The sequence below is a fragment of the Perca flavescens genome, chromosome 6 (assembly GCF_004354835.1).
Source record: "Perca flavescens isolate YP-PL-M2 chromosome 6, PFLA_1.0, whole genome shotgun sequence".
Taxonomy (NCBI): domain Eukaryota; kingdom Metazoa; phylum Chordata; class Actinopteri; order Perciformes; family Percidae; genus Perca; species Perca flavescens.
This window is the reverse complement of record NC_041336.1, coordinates 9,390,285-9,406,832: the sequence shown is the minus strand read 5'-3', so window position 1 is coordinate 9,406,832 and position 16,548 is coordinate 9,390,285. Positions and strand designations below refer to the sequence as shown.

General features: G+C 40.3%; 2 protein-coding genes across 5 annotated transcripts; one reads left to right on the top strand and one right to left on the bottom strand.

Annotated features, from left to right (window-relative positions):
• The first annotated feature begins 2,397 nt into the window (after window positions 1-2,397).
• Window positions 2,398-4,224, top strand: lrrc72 (leucine rich repeat containing 72). 4 transcript variants are annotated; one of them, XM_028581542.1, is made up of 7 exons: window positions 2,398-2,460; window positions 2,579-2,652; window positions 2,800-2,869; window positions 2,959-3,040; window positions 3,519-3,632; window positions 3,792-3,881; window positions 4,020-4,224. In XM_028581542.1, the coding sequence occupies exons 1-7, from the start codon at window positions 2,446-2,448 to the stop codon at window positions 4,115-4,117; spliced, it is 543 nt and encodes a 180-aa protein (XP_028437343.1). In that variant the 5' UTR covers window positions 2,398-2,445; the 3' UTR covers window positions 4,118-4,224. The 4 variants fall into 4 exon arrangements, with proteins under 4 accessions (XP_028437343.1, XP_028437342.1, XP_028437344.1 ...); XM_028581541.1 differs by having other exon boundaries at window positions 2,770-2,869; XM_028581543.1 differs by having other exon boundaries at window positions 2,405-2,464; window positions 2,760-2,869.
• Window positions 4,225-6,233: 2,009 nt separating this feature from the next.
• Window positions 6,234-16,459, bottom strand: ankmy2a (ankyrin repeat and MYND domain containing 2a). The gene is made up of 10 exons (XM_028580302.1): window positions 16,077-16,459; window positions 15,525-15,589; window positions 12,855-12,993; window positions 12,620-12,718; window positions 10,660-10,820; window positions 9,592-9,806; window positions 8,910-9,045; window positions 8,518-8,646; window positions 8,029-8,158; window positions 6,234-7,162 (listed from the first exon to the last, which is right to left on the bottom strand). Exons 1-10 carry the CDS (start codon window positions 16,141-16,143, stop codon window positions 7,044-7,046), a joined length of 1,260 nt encoding a protein of 419 aa, XP_028436103.1. The 5' UTR covers window positions 16,144-16,459; the 3' UTR covers window positions 6,234-7,043.
• Between the last annotated feature and the right edge of the window lie 89 nt (window positions 16,460-16,548).

Genomic DNA, 16,548 nt, shown 5'->3' with positions numbered 1-16,548 from the left:
GGGTCAGGGTGTCCTCCCCCAGGGAAGGTTTGAGCATCGACTTCATTTCCTGTATTCGGATACACTTTTATGCACCAATTTACGGGGGAAATACCTTTATTTATTTTGTGAAGAAGAAAAACACAGATGACAATTCAAACTACAAACTACTTATACAAACATATAATGGAAAGTATGTTGTTGCGTGTCATTGGGCTTTTTTAAGTGGGGTATATGGGATTTCTGGAGCTTTCTTAGTGGCTATACCGCGTATACCTGCGGATCACGTAGACTACATCACTCGCATAAAGGGTACAAATATAAAATTTACAATTCAACACAAAAAGTAGATAAATACGAGGAGGGTTCAAACGTGAAGTTAACGTTTTAACAGACCCGAATAAATGATGATAAAAATAGGAAATAAATAGATTAGGCAAATACTGTAGGTATTCCAAATAAGTAGTTTTAGTATTTTATGAGTACTCGAGTAAATCTGCTCCGCAGGTGAAGCCGGTCTGTCATTAAAAGTTCACCGTTTCTGTTATTGTTTCCTCTCTCTTTTCTTTGGCCTCAAACAGGAGAACCAGAGGCTCATTCACTCCACTTCCGAGAGATCATAAAAGGAGAACAGGACCGGTTCCTCTCAGAACACTAGTTCCACTCCGACGCCCCTCTGAGCTCCTTATGGGACCGGCTTAAATGAATGCAGAGCAGTGAATATGATAGGCTCTCCCCCCCTTTGTGCCTTCAGCAGCGGCCGCGAAACTCAGCAGCAGGAATTCGGTAGCCCCTAACCCTCATGGGAAATGAAAGGTGGTTGGGTTAATGGCATATTGACAAGCAGCATGGCGGGAGTGTGTGTGCATGATCAGGAAGCACCCACATGCAGCAATGGGAGGTGTGGCGAGGGTCGACCGGAGGGGAACTAAAGGAATGCACAACACCTGGAACAAAGCCAGGAAAGGTCATGGTGGCTACAGAGTTTGGAAAGGATCCCAACGGATGGAGGGCTGCGTCTACTTCACTTGTGTTATTCCCTGGCATTGATCCTATATGACAGTCAATGGGACTCTTACTTATCAGTATTGTTCCACACCAATATACTACTCGTGGTACACTTTGAGGTGCTTTCTTTAATTTAAGGGGGGTTGCATGCATACAAATAGGGGTGTCCAATATACCTATCTACGTGAGACTAGATATCGTCTGAAATTTTGGATATGGTAATATTGTTGTCTTTTACTGTTTTTAAGGCTGCATTACAGGGGAGTGTGCCTATGTTCCCACAGCCCTATGTTCCCACATTTTTAAGATTTCTCACTGAAAATTAGGCCCTTTGTTCATTAACATCACATTAACACTTTGGACCATTGGGCTGTGGGACCATAGGGGTGTGGGACCATAGGGCTGTGGGACCATTGGGCTGACCCCCATTACAGTTAAGTGATGTCATTTTCTGAACTTACCACACTGTTCCATTTTTTCCTTTGCCTTTATCCACTTAGTCATATCCATGGTACTGATGATTATTTATCAAAAATCTAATTGTGTAAATATTTTGTGAAAGCACCAATAGTCAACACGACAATATTGACATCGATGTATTTGGTCAAAAAATATCGTGATATTTGTTTTTCTCCATATCGCCCAGCTTTACATACAAACATAATAATCTACTAACAAGCTTTTTCAGGAGCTTTCGACCTCATCTCATGGTCTTCATTAGCAAATGGAACTGGTTCAGGTGTCATGTGAACAAGACCTAAGGTTACAATGTTTTCCGTTCACTGATGAAGACTATTAACTAAAATCTTTTCAAAAAAAAGCCAGAGTAGTTGAAGGAGGGCATGGCACTGAGGAGAGGAGTCATGCGAGTAAAAGCTTGGACAGGTTGAAAGGAAAAAGGGGTTTAAAGAATCACTGCACCGACTGATTTCGACTGGTTTCTACTCCTGTCTCTGGTTGAATCGGTGAAATCAGCTGGTTGTCTTGAATGCAAAGTCAAATTCTTCTGGGCTTCCCTTTGCACGTTTATCAGTGTTTTAAGCCCCCAACGTCTCCTTCCAGGCAGCGTGGTTAGGATTAGGCAATGGCTATGGTTAGGGTTAGGGTTAAGGTTAGGTGGCTTGAAGGAGACGTTGGAGGCTTAAAACACCACCGAGCCCTTTGCACATAAACCTGCAAACTAAATGTACCTTGTTTGCCTGCTAATTGTGGTGAAACACTGCCCTCTGCTGGATATTTGACTTCCCTGCAGATGAACAATGAAGATATTTAATTATTAATACTGTATGTTCCAAATTTAGCAGGAAAAATATGCAAACCTGACATAATCAATTCACACACCAACATAAAGCTGATATTTGTTTTTGAAATACAATAGAACTATTTTTTGTTTGTTGTGATTTCAAGCAGAACAGGAGTTTCCTGGCAACAGGTGTGAGACTCCAAAGGTGGCAGACAATGGAGGTGGCTGATGTAGGTAAACAGCATTATCTCACATACTTTTAAACCCCCGGATTACAAAAAGGCACATGAATGCAACTTTTGTCACTTCTTTATCTGTAGTTTCTTCTTTTCTCACCCTAAAAAACAGGACATAAAGAAGTCCCTTCAGAAGTCTGGAATACGGAGAGATGTTGATGTTTGCCAACTCAGCCTCGCCACAAAGTAAGACAAACTTTCTTTTTGTGTGTGTGTGGGGGGGGGGGGGGTGGTTTGGAAGATTGAGATTCACACAACTACATCATTTTAAAATGTAATGAAAAATTAAACAGCAACAAATAGGCAATTTTTTGCCGTTTTCTTGCTGAACAGAAAGCTCACCAGCGTCCCTGACTTATCAAGATTTCACTTTCTGAGGAAGCTGTGGCTGAATAACAACAAGGTAGGCTTCTGTAAAGATGTGTGCATTTCAGCAGCAAAGTTTAAACCGAGTGAAAAAACTAATTTCTTTTTTTATTGTGAATCTTTTAGATCAGAGAGCTCAGCTGCCGTTCCCTCAACTGCTGCTTGACTGAACTTTACCTCCACAACAACAACATCAAGTCTATATCTGGTGATCTTGTATTTTTATTTCATTTTTTTAAACTCCTTTGAATTATCCGAGAAGATAATGTGAAAATGTTCTGAAATTAAAAAGGGCCTCTGGCTGGGAGGTTGCTGGTTTGAATCCCTGGACAGACAGAAAAACATTGGCTTTTTTTACTGTCCTGTTGCAGTCAGAGGTGATATAAAATCTGAGGTTGATTTTTCGCTTTGAAAATTGACTTTTCACACTCTGTTTTTGATGTACTTGTAGGAGGACAGAGACTATTGATGGATGTTGCTGCAGTCCCTGCTTGTTGTTGACAGATTTCAGTAGATTAGCCTGACCTCGTCATACTCAGATTCTAGTCTGAATATGAGTCTGACATAGCACATATTTGTGAAAGAAGAAATGGGTTTTTGCTAAGAATGGACTGAAAAGAATTACACAATGTAGGATTTGAGAAACAAGTGCATAAAAATAAAATCCTCCCTGGTCTCTCATACAGGGGCCCTAAATCACCTGACCTGCCTCCGACTTCTTTTTCTCCACAACAACCAGATTAGAGGGCTGGAGGACACGATGCACGAGCTCAGGAGGATGCAGCAGCTCCAAACTGCATGTGAGTGATGACTCATGAAGAGTGCCATCTTGAGCGCTCCGACAGTCTGCTGTCTTATGCTTTTAAAAACAGCCAACAAGTCCACCGATATCCACAAGATTGCACCGTAGACTGTAAATTGTTGCATACTTTTCTTTCTAATCGAGGGCTTCTCTGCAGCTTTTTTCCTCAATCCCATCTCCCATGACCCTGCGTATCGCCTCCATGTGATCCACCGCCTGCCTTCTGTCTTGGTTTTGGATAGAAAAGGTAAGATCTCAGGGACATCGCTGTACGTATCTGACCTGCAAAGACTGCAGCCTGTCACAAAATATAACTTGCACGTGGCTTGTACTACGTTACATTATTCTGTATAATGTGTTAAGTCTCTATGTCTTGTGTCATCAGAGCTGAGGTCAGTGGAGAGGGAGAGATCCTTCCAGATGTACAGCCAGGAGCGTCATCGCGTACTCCAGTCTGTGGCTTTCTGCAGACGGGCAACATAGTCCACAAGCTGAGAGGAAGTTTGTTTCCGGTCATTACACTGTGCAAAGATGTGTTTTCAAGTGTATTAATAACTCTGTGGTTTGCTTAAAATGTCATTTAAAAAACACTTTTATTGTCCTGCTTACTCGGGTCCACATAACCCACATGTTGTCTTCGGGTCAAAGTTTCTGTAGCAGACATTTGGATTTCTTTCAACCAAACGGATGGATCCATAAAATTAAGGATCAGTTCACTACTATCATTGACTTTTGGGTGTTTTATTTAATTTTATAGCATTATTCGGACTGAACTTTGACAGTCTGTGATTATCCATCAATATCCTCTGGTCTTAAATATTAGTCAAAATAATTCGCTAATTTGCTTTTTTAACTCAAAAGTTAGATATAATTTCATAGGCTCCCCCATCTGTAGTGCTGTCTTCGATAATTGCGCAACCAGGCCAGATTGTTTCAGGTATCTCGAGTCCTTTAGCAGCAGATATGGTCTCTCCGGCGCGTTGTCGGCCAGCGCGTCGGCATGCAGACCGTGCCGAAGGACAGTATTGATTAGGTGATCGAGACCAGAAAGTCTGCTATATGGTTCCAGGGATTTGATTATGTTGCTGCACTGATCGGCTACCCACAGGTAAAAGGAATTGTAGTTTAGAACGTCAGTTGTAAACGCCCACGTATTCAAAAATTGTAGGGTTTAATTCGGGCTCATAATTAAAGTTAAATGTGCCGGGCCGGGCTGGGCCGGGCTCAGACACAACGTGCACGGCCTTGGGTAGGGTCGGCCATGATTTTTTAGGCCCGATCTAAGCTTTAATGTATGGAGGCTACATTAGCTGCTTCGAGCATGAAGCATCCGAATCCTCACCCAAACTGTCTGCGGTCGTGTAGAAATACAATATGCCAAAAATCAATATGATCAGTGGGCACTTTGATGAAGTTGGTCTTTATTTAATGTGATAAAGCTCAAATTGTTGGACATAGTGGATATTATCAGTGTTCAGGACAGACAAAGCCTCATTGGACCTGTAGTTTGACGTCCGTCCATTAAGGCTACACAATCAATTAAAGAATATGAAAACCATACTACTGACATTTTTTCAAAACAAAAGTATCCTGGTCATGATGTTCTTGTGCTGTATACAACAATTCTTATTCAACAACAAAAAAAACAAAAAAACATTTTGTTTCCGTTTGGGAAATCCTGAGCATTAACATAATTTTTCACAATACACTAAAAATAAAGTTTATGTTGTTTATATTAAAAAATATACATTTTTGGTCAATATTGTGCAGCCATGCTATCCACTCAATCTGCCATGAAATTATCAGTACAAAAAAAAAAAAAAAAAATACGGTCCCAATAATAAATCAAGTACAGAGTATTGCAAACGGACAACAGCTCTGATTGGCCAAAGTCACTTCTTTCCCGCACATGTTGCTACAGTTTAAAGGCAGAATTATGTTCCATCATTAGCTGCGTTTCATTCAAGTGTCAAGCGACTTTTAAGCAAAGTTTTGAAATGTTGCAAAAAAGTGAATCAACTGATTTGGAGTGAATTAGTCTATATCGACGACGTTTTGTTTCCGAAAATGTTTAGCTGCTGTCTGCCCGGCGGGCCGGATATTCATCACCTCACGCTTTCTTTGTGTTTGCATTCTAAACTCCCAGACTGATCACATGAAGTGGCGTATGTATGACACGCCAATTCGTATGCCATTATTGGCGTGTTATCAAGACGCATACTCACTTTTTAGCGTGTTTATCAACGCCGTTTGGCCTCCATTGACTTTCATTACTTTGCGATTGTGTGTCAATTTACTCTTTTGCGAGTAGTATGAAAGGGCGAAAATCCGCGCAGGGAGGTTGGTCGGGTTGGTGGATGGGTCAAACACAGGACTTTCATTCTCACAATAACACGCCAAGTGGCGTGTATGCTTACATCCGCTGTATACAGCGTAGACATATACGCGGATAGCTCAAAATGTGTACAAATAACACGCCACTTGGCTTAAGAAAGTGAGCGGGTATGTTTACGCAAAGTCATGATGTCATGTTGAAACTCCGGTGGATTTATGAGGACTATGGTCAACTGCTCCTCCAATCTCTGCAGGGTAAATCCAGACAGCTAGCTAGACTATCTGTCTAATCTGAGTTTTCTGTTGCATGAACCTTTGAATGTACACGTTCCACCAGAACAACAGAGAAACATGCAGAGAGGTCTTCAGGAATTTGGTTTAACTGGGCAAATTTTATTTGTTCTTTCATGTCAGCTGGTATTCACCATGTTTCAGGCTGTCTGGAGAAGAAGACACGTTATGGGAATATCCGTGAAGACGCCGACAGCAGAAGCAGCCCATCATTCAGGTTAGTTAAATGTTCGCTACGCCAGAACGTTTTCGGCAAAGGCGTTTCCATATCCCATTTAGTGCATCAACTCTTTTGCGCCAAAGGCAAAACCACCTCAAGCAAACGTAAAAACGTTTTTGCTTAATTGAATTTCCACACATCTCTTCTAAAGCGATGCTTCAAAAAGGAGCATTAAAAAACATGTGAATGGAAGCATGGCCATTGAGGTTAACCATAAGCTCTTCACATGTCCGCGCCCCCTCCCCCCCTTCCCAGTGACCTCTACCACTAACACATCGGCGTACGTAATTTTCACATTTACATATAACGATATAATCAGAAAAATGTATATATCAAAATGAAAAAAAAAAAAAAAAAAAAAAAAAGACGACCGCTGTGGCACAAACCTTCCTCGTATGAGTTAGTGTCTCCCTGCCTTTGTGACAGTCTCGGGTCGGTAATAAATATGGGTTCTCATCTCCTGTGGGACCAGTCCTTGTCTGGCTTTCAGTCTCAGTGCCAGTTTGCTCCGTCTGTGGATGTCTGTTTATGGATGTATTGTGGTTGCGGACCGTCAGATGTTCCTCAGTTGTCAGCAGCTAGGACAGAAGAGGGGTTTGAGCTTTCTGAGGGGGAGACCTCACGGTCGGTTTCCACCGAGAGCTCCTGCATGGAGTCTGTGGCCTCCTGCACGGCTTCACTCTCTGAAACACAGAGACAATATAGCCTAGTTAGGTCCGACTTTGCTTTTGTACAGAATCAAGCCATCGGAGGTTGGGGTTAGCCATGGACAGTGTACATGCCGTTTCATGTTCGGTCAGGTTGGTTTAATGAACGTTACTTTCTTTCTGGACAAGAAATCGATTTGTGTGAAGGAGCTTTAACATCATTCCGATAGATTGTAAAAGAGGCTCATCGTTTTCAGTTTGGTTAAAACCACTTTCCCCTGAATTTTATGTCCCCATTCATCCCAAAGTTGTTATGTTTCTTGCCGCACAAGGACACTGATCACTGCAGTTTAAAGTCAACGCAGTCCAACAGAAAATGCTTACAGTAATACACAGTGCACTGAGAAATAAGTTGATGTGCCAGAGTTCCTTTAAGTACACAAAATGGTGGCACTATGGTATTTTTACAGTCAGACTTCTTTTTAAAACATTATTTTTTTTTTTAAGATTTTTATAAAATGGAACTTTTATATTTTCCCCATTTAAGAAAATGAAAATTATTTCCAGATCTTTCTTAGAAAAATGAAAAAAAAATACTGAGGAGTTCTATATATTTATTTAGTTTTTGTAATTCCAATCCAAAACAAAGGCATGCACCGAGTTTTGGCCCAAGAATTTCCCAAACTTTTATTAGATGCAATTAAAAGCTTATGCTTTAATGAATGTTTCATTCATCGCTGTCACCAAAGTGCTTTTATTTCTGTATATTTTATTATTATTATGAAGCAATCCCCCTCTTATCATGTAACACTCATTAGAATGTAATGTGTGTTTGGGATTAGTGTTCACCCTGTTGTAGAGTTTTATTCGGTCATGTTTTGTCTCTTTGATAGATGAGGTACCTTGGTTCTGCAGCATCCTCAGTTTGGCTGATTCTGCCTCCTGCTTTTCTCTCTGCTCTTGGAGCTTCTTGCAAACTTTCTTGTGGGTGAACCAGTGCATCTTTTGGCAGGCCTGGTCACAGTAGATCACCTAGTACACAAACATAAACCACCACCAAGTGACTTTATTTGAACATGTGAGAGAGGAATATTGTTAATATCGTTGAGGGACAGCAAATGTCTCACAAGTTTCCCTTCACATGAAAGCCCTTACTGAATATATGAATTTAAAACTGTTAAATAAGGGCACACCCTTCGCTCAGTGGTTGAGACGCTGACCATGAAATACAACATCCCTGTTGTTGCATCTCTTCAATCTCACTATCTAATAAAAGGCAAAAAAAATAAAATATTAGCTTTATCTTTATTCTTCTTAAAGAACGGAAGTTGATATCAAAACAACACTAGAAAAGATGTAAATTGTTATATTGCTGCCGTTTTGACACTCACCATTTTACAGATGGAGCATCTCTTCTCGGCTCCCTTCTCTCCACAGGAGGTACAAAACTCTGCGTCCATGAAGCCGACCTGACCTGTGATGGCCTGAGTCAGCACTGACAGAGCTGTGGGGTCGTTGCCCTGCGATGATGGAAAGAATATATATATATATATATATTTTTTTTTAAATGGACAAGAAAACAGATTAGGCATCGCACAACAAAACATTAACACAGATAGTTTACAATTAGATGTGACTCATTCAAATCAAATGTAAACATGCAACATGAGAGCCTGTTTTTTTCCAGATGTACTGTGATGTAATACAAAAGGATCCAAAAAAAACAATCACATTGCTGGATATAATCATTTCTAAACAGTTTTCATCATTCATCCAGACTCACAATCTCCACAGGGGCAATACTCCGCACCAGCTGCTGCAACAGAGTAGCATCACAGTAAGGGAACTTGCGAATGCACTCTCTGAGAAACTTCTCCTGGTACACGGGGAAGCCATCGCTGTCCCGACCCTTCAGCAAACTGCACGGCAGGGATCAAAGAGGTCAAACGCTTTAGGAAAACTTTCCTAATGGTAGAATGATACAATACATTTCAGAGTGACTTCATATGTTTTGAAAGATTCGTTTTAATGTTAAGCTGAAAGAAGCCATGTTTAGACAGAAGTCCAGTCAGGATCCGTAAAGCGTGGCTACAATCATGTCTAAACCTGCATCACAATCTACTAAATACGTATAATAAAACTAATTTGATTTGGTTGAAGAGAAGACATTTTTGGAACTGCATTTATCCCACAAGAGGAAGGCTATACGTGATGAAAATATTAGTTAGGCAGAGTGATATTGTCAGCTCAAGAAAAAAAGAAAAAAAGAGTGGTTAAGCTCCTTCATCGTCAGTGCAAATCAGGTGCAGCAGTTATTTGTATATATTTCCATTCCCTTCCCCCTTTCCATTTCACCGGAGTAAAACCTCAGTGTGGCCCTTTGGTAAATAATGAAAGACGCAATGTGGCTATTTAGCGCCTAAAAGGGGCCACAAATCTTTAGCAAATATCCCCCATGGCCCCACCTCTTGATGAGGCCGTCCAGCTTGTTCTCGTGGTCTTTGAGGAAGGACGCACACTTTCCCAGCACACAGCTGATGTAGTGCATCTTCATGGCCAGCACCTCGTTCATGTCCTGCTGCTTGATGCACTTCTCACAGATGAGCTCCATCACCCGGCGGCATTTCTCCAGAGCCTCCACCTCCGCCAACAGGGGGTTCTCCTTCACCAGCATCACCATCTGCAAAACACAAGAGGTACTTATCAGGTTCCAGTTATTTAAAAGAGTACCCCACCAATTTAGCATTTCACTCTTATAACATTGTCGGAACCACGATGGACAGTTTAAAAAAAGATTAAAATCAATGCAGAAGAACCCAGGATATCATCTTTTTTGTTCCATGCATTTTTTCTTCCTTATCAAAACCTAGCGCCTACATTACCCACAATGCAACTCAACCACCGACCGTTCCACCGTCGATTCTGATGTGTTATGTTATGCATAGTAAGGGTTACCGTAGCCTCCAGCCTGCAGCAGAGATGAGGAGCGGGCTAAACCCAACGACGCTAAATCAAGTGACATCACGAGGCAAATAATCAGATTTCGTGCCCCTCTCTCTGGAGCCACTAAGGGCTTTATACAACCCATTTACCTACTGTATACGCAGTAGTAGCCTTAACAGTAGGCAATATTGTACGAAGCTATTTGAAGTCGTGTTTTGTTGGCACAAATTTAACCTCATTTTGTGCTGTCATGCATGGTGCAAAGATCCAAGAAGCACAAGAGCATGCTGGTTTCCAATCCAACTAAACACTGCAGCAGCTGATTAGTTCTCCGATTACTTGTCCCCTCCATATGAAGGAATATAAACAGTTAAATTGGCTGCTGTTGTGTTTTGATTAAGAACCACTCATGCAGACAATTTATCTGCTTTACCGCTGATATTCTCCAGAAACGTACAAGGAGGTATTAGCAGGTGGTTGGATGAGGAAGCTGCCGGGCCGCAGGATGGAGAGATTCATTTTGTCCCCACCTGAACACATATTTACAAAACAATTCCTGTATCACCAGTTCCTGTCCAGCGGTGCCCTACCTTGACGGGGTTCAGGTTGGTGCTCATGATGACCTTGTGGAGGGGTCCGGCCAGTTTGGGCGGCAGCTTGGGTTCCTTCTCCAAACCCTGGGGCTTGGTGTAGTAATCCAGTCTGGCACGGGAGAAGAAGTTGTTGATCACCGTGACACAGTCGTGCTGCCCTGATGAGGGAAAATTTTAATGTTTAAAAATGTTTAATTTTTCAACATGAATGAAGCGTTGGTCACAGGTTTATGTTTAGTCTGAGCAAGTTATAAGCTATTTAGGTGCAACACTAGAATAACAGTTTGCGTCAGTGCAAACAGACCTTGCCTCTTTCACCAACTTCAGGCCAGTTGGAGGCTTTTTTTTGTCCAAATGTGTTTGATTTGGTCTGTGTGTTCAGGCAGTGTAGTGCTAGCAGCCCAAAAGTCCTAAAGTCTTAAAAAGGACCCAGATAAAGGAAGCGTAGCTTTAATTCAATTTAATTCAACAAATGTATTAATCCCAATTATTTAAGAGCAGCTACAGACAACACACACATATATACAGCACACAAGAAAACATATAGATTTTATCCATTTAAAAGTCAAATTACTATTACTACTATTATTAGCATGCAAAATGTGTTGATTACAAGATTTAGAAGAGGAACATGAACAAAGGTCCAATTTAACAACAGCTCACATTGAAGTCTGTGTGGGAGCTACTATAGGAATGGGTCTAATCTACTATAAACACAGAACAGAATTGGTTGTGTGAGCATTAAAATAATGTGCCTTAACAAAATACCACCACATTTATTAAATCTGAGTTTAATTGCATTGAACAATGGTGTTGTGCTGATCTGAGGCATCCACGTTTGTTAATTAATAAAGTACTGAGCACGGAATATCACAGCGGTCAGAAAAATGACATCTTGGATGTTGACTTGAAGTCGGTAACTTCGGTAAGACATGAATGCAGCACAAGGCGCTGTGCACATAATTTTCAAATGGTTCAAACAGCTCACGAAATCCTCTAAAAGGAAAGTATTGTTTGTCTGTTCTGCGGGACAAAAACCGGCCAGGGAGGGGAAGGTGTGATATTCCAAACACGTTTATGAAACAAGTGCATTTCAAGCAGAAAACTCTCTTAAAGATTCTTGGCTGCATTCCTGTTTTTAATCCCGTTTCTCTTCAAAATACACTAATTGCGCGTAAATTGTTAGCCTCGTGAGACCGTCCTGATCTCGCGAGCTCCAGTTCTCCACTCGCAGATCAGTCTGGCATCTTGAGGCAGAGAAAATTTGGAGCTGTTCGCCAAACGACCGGGCCAATCAGCGTTGGTTTTGAGGTGGGTTAGGTGGTGATAGACCGATGGTTTATCCAATCAGCTAACTAGTATTATCAGCCAGCAGTAGCCCTAATTCGGTTAGCCGCTCGCTAATGCTTTTTTTCTCTTGGATCCTTCTTTTGGAATATGGTCTGGGAATCTGAAATGGTGTCTTTTATTCCTAAATTCTCGTTACACAAACGGCAAATATCCTTTACCGACATGTTGCTTGCATGCTGAGCTTACGAGCTATGCTTTGCCTGCAGCAGCAGGGGCAGGCTTGTGGTTGTATTTTCATACGCTTCGTGGATCTGATTGGTTGATTTGGCCCGTCTATCACCAACATAGGTGATAGACAGATGGTTCATCCAATCAAATAACCAGTATTCCGCCCCTTCCCAAAAGTTCTCCAACGGAAAGTTCCCAGATGGATATGCCGAGCAAATGCGAAGCAATCCATCTGGCGGAGTCAGGTTAGTAAATTGTAGCCTTTCCCATTAAACAAAGAAAAGCAAACATTTGGTAATTTTATAAAAAAGGTACAAAGTTACTGGGTAAATGTTCCTGACTGACAAAGAAGTGCTGTGTGATCCCTGGTCATTGTGAGTTCGATGATACAAGGCTTAAGAACAACGGACCGTTATGTGAAGGTCACCAACAGACGTACCGACAAAGGCAGCCATCTGTGAGGCGGTCCTTCCAACAGAGTTAACCACGTCGGTTTCCGCCCCGGCGTCCAACATCATCCACGTGATGTCAGTCTTACCTAAAGGCCAGAGGAAGAGAGAGTCAGAGCACATACGGGGGAGAGACTTTCCAGAATATCAGCCTATATAAAACATATGGCTGTAATGATCCAGTCCAACATTTAAAATAGTTAATCCGTTACATTAATAGCGTACCCGACAGGCCAGCAAACATCAGCGCTGTGTATCCGTGCTCATGTTCATTGCAATTCACGTCCGCTCCGTGTTGTAGCAGCAACTTGCACATGTCTGCTTTTCCTTTGTAAGCAGCGTGCATGAGAGGAGTCATCCCATACTGTGGACAAGACAAAAAAAGACAAAAAAGTTACTGCAAAATTTACAGGAACAATTCAACTTATAGATGAGCAAACCTATGAAAAAAACGGTTGCTAGAAAACAATAAAGAAGAGAGTTTAACCGTGAATATGCCAAGCATTTTGGATACTGTCTCTAATAATAATAATAATGAGTTTAAACAGTTATGCTTTGCTTAATATTTAGCATGTTTATTTTTCATAGGTCATCTGTCTCTGTTGTTGACGGCACCGTCACCAGTTGTAATGTTATGTAGTAAGTAAAGTTTATTTATCGAGCACTTTTCACAGATAAAAATCAGAAAGTGCTTTACAAGGTACAACCACATTAAAATACATTGAATAAAATTAAAACATTTAAAAAGTCAAAGATAAATTAAACCCAGTCAACTAAAAGCTTGTTTAAATAACAGTGTCTTGAGTTGCCTTTTACTACAGCCTCGAAAGACAGATCTCCCCGGGTTTAATAGCGAGTCTTTGGGACCATTAAAAGACTTTGGCCTGCTGATCGAAGGGCACGGCCTGGGGAGTATGAGTGTAACAAGTCAGCAATGTATTCTGGGGCCTGACGATTTAAAGCTCTAAAAGTTAAAACCAATATTTTAAATTCAATGCGAAATTTGATAGGTAGACAGTGTAGGTAGGACAAAATGGGATTGATGTGTCCTTCTGCCAGATCCTGTTAAAAGCCTTGCCGCAGCATTATGAACCATTTGAAGATGATTTAGAGCAGATTTGTTAAGAAACGTAAAAAGAGAGTTACAGTAATCCAAATGTGAAGAGATAAAAGCATGAATAACCATCTCAAGGTCAGAGTCTGTTAAAATTGTCCTCAATTTTGCAATATTTCTTAGATGATAAAAACTATTTCTGACCAGAAGTCCCAAAGACATTGAGTGGTCAAACCGGACACCAAGATTTCTGATGCTCGACTGGACAGTGGAGCTCAGAGAACCAAGATGTTGGATGATGGATGGAATTTTGTTGTCTGGGGCTACAATCAGGGTTTCAGTCTTTTGTAATGTTATGTACTGTGAAGTTAAAATATCCAGTCAGCTTAATGAAGACCATTAAGCTTGATAGGATTTACATGCGTTAAGGACTGCAACTAATTTAATTACCGATTAATCTGCTGATTATTTTCTCAAACAATCACTTTGTCAATGAAATTTGAGATAATAGAGAAAATTTCCCATTTTAAATGACCCATTTTGTCTGACAAACAAAACCTAAAGACAATCAGTTTACAACTTTACATGATCATATGATATAATATAATAATATGAAGAAAAAAAGCTCACACAGCTTCCATTACTTAACAGAACATCCGTTTCAAACACCTGCTTTTGACAGGAGGACATGTACAAGTGACAGAGAGAGAGAAAGAAGGAAGGACATGAAGGGTCACTTCCAAAGCCCTCCAGTGTGGTGATTCACACGTCCTCTTGTCCCACACATATGTCACTGGACAAAGAAAGGCCTTTACTTAAGGATCTTATGTTTTCTCCTCTACATTCGACACATATGCAAGAATGATTACATTCAAGTCAGAGATGCAAGCTAAAGTTGCCCACAATGATTACTATAAGGCAAACTTTATAGAAACCTGTCAGGTCGTTTGATGCAGCAGAAATATAATAATTTTGTTTTAATTTTTTTACAACTGAAGCTACAACTATAGCTAAATTAATAGGATAGTAAAACTTTCAGTTATAGTGATGCATCATTGCTTTAGGACATACCAGATATGTCACTCCTGGCTGCCATTATATCCAATCTTTAAAATGTACCTTGCAGCAGACAAAATGCGTTTAATACTGGCAGTAGAGAGGAGTCTTTGAGGACTGTTAAAGGTCTTAAAAAAAACACAGCAGGTTAAGTCAAATTTAAGGCTTGATTTTTGCACCTCAAAATGAATCATCACTCAACTAGTGTCAAATACCAAAAGTGTAATTAGATAAGATTTGACAAAAGTGTTTTTCTATATCACCAGCACCATTTTTTATATCGATCCTTCATATTGTAGTGTTTTGCGCAAACAGATTCAACTTTTTATTTTATCCACACTATATATATATATATATATATATATATATATATATATATATATATATATATATATATTATATTAGGGTGGGAATCACCAGAGGTCTCACGATACGATATCATCCCGATACTTATGTCCCGATACGATATTATTGCGATTTTAAAGATATTGCAATATTCTGCGATATATTGCAATATTTTACCTTTTTTACAACTTCAGATTTTTCCCAATTTCAAATGATGTCCCGAAAGGACAATTTTGTCAACATCTGTTGTATCTAAAAATATACATTTCTCCGTTTGTTCATCACACTTCAGTTTTATTGTTGCAAAATGTGATTGTCACAACAACTGCTTCTCTGTTATTGTGCATATGACGAATAAATAACTTGAACGTGAATTGGGAGAAATTCAGTTCATCATTAAATGTGTCAACCTGCTTTAAGAGTCAGAAATGCTCTGTTACCTCATCCAAGCAGTTGACTCGAACATCCTTACAGCCCAGCAGTCTCGAGGCCTCTTGAACATTTCCTAAGTGCATACAAAACAGGGGTTATTGCAGTATAAATACAAACACCAAGCTTTACCAGCAGTTTATGCAGATCTAGACAGTAAACCCATCCCCTTTATATGAAATCACCCCCCAAAAGATGTAGTCATGAATGTGTCTGTTATCATGTAACTGTTACATAACATAGGAAGAGAAACTTCCACAGACACAACGTTAACGTCATCCTGGAAGTGGAGTTCACTGAGGTGGGCACGTTGATACAGACAGCTATCACATGTACACATTAGTAGCTAGCTGTTATCTGACATTAGCTGACGTTTTTCACCAAGCAAACTCACAACTAAGTTAATTGCTATGGTTTAACTATACAGTCACCGAGCAGCAAACGTGTCAGGCTGACATTATTTAGTAATATTTGTAACGTAATTAATCATACAAACAAACGAGAGGTTAGCCCCTGTGTGAGTTCTAGACGGATTAGCGTTAGCCGAAGAGGCTTAACGTTACCTGCAGTAATAACCTCAAACAACTCCTTCTCGCTTGAAGACAAGTCTCCCTTCTTAGGAGCTGACATGCTGGTGATTAATAGTTTAAAATTAGACTATAACTTCACAAATAAAACGCAGAGCTCTTGTTTAAAAGTCTTGCTTTCCGTGGTTGTAGCAGTCTGCTCGAGCATTGAGGAGGCTAGCCAGGTTGAGCTGTCATTTGGAATGCACCACTGCGTAGGGGTGCAGTAGGTTACAACCAAAAATACAATTTTTTTTAGTCTGATAGCTTGCACAGATTTCTCAAAATAATTAAACTACAATACACTGAGATATATGTAGGATATATTATAATAACTTCAAACGAAGACAGTCGAATGTGCACATTCGTAACGGATATCACCCCCTGTTCTTTTCACTAAAATAATCAATTCCACAGAAGTCTAGAAAGTTCATTCGGAATTTAAATGCTTCATCTCGGATGAATAGTG

Bases quoted from the DNA above. Each gene is read 5' to 3' on its own strand.
- lrrc72 (XM_028581541.1), top strand. The intron at 2,870-2,958 runs GTAGGCTTCTGT...TGAATCTTTTAG, and splicing joins TGTGGCTGAATAACAACAAG to ATCAGAGAGCTCAGCTGCCG. The intron at 3,633-3,791 runs GTGAGTGATGAC...GCTTCTCTGCAG, and splicing joins GCAGCAGCTCCAAACTGCAT to CTTTTTTCCTCAATCCCATC.
- ankmy2a (XM_028580302.1), bottom strand. From the start codon at position 16,143: ATGTCAGCTCCTAAGAAGGGAGACTTGTCTTCAAGCGAGAAGGAGTTG. The intron at 12,719-12,854 runs GTACGCTATTAA...TCTGGCCTTTAG, and splicing joins GATGTTTGCTGGCCTGTCGG to GTAAGACTGACATCACGTGG. The intron at 7,163-8,028 runs GTACCTCATCTA...TCTGTGTTTCAG, and splicing joins GAGGATGCTGCAGAACCAAG to AGAGTGAAGCCGTGCAGGAG.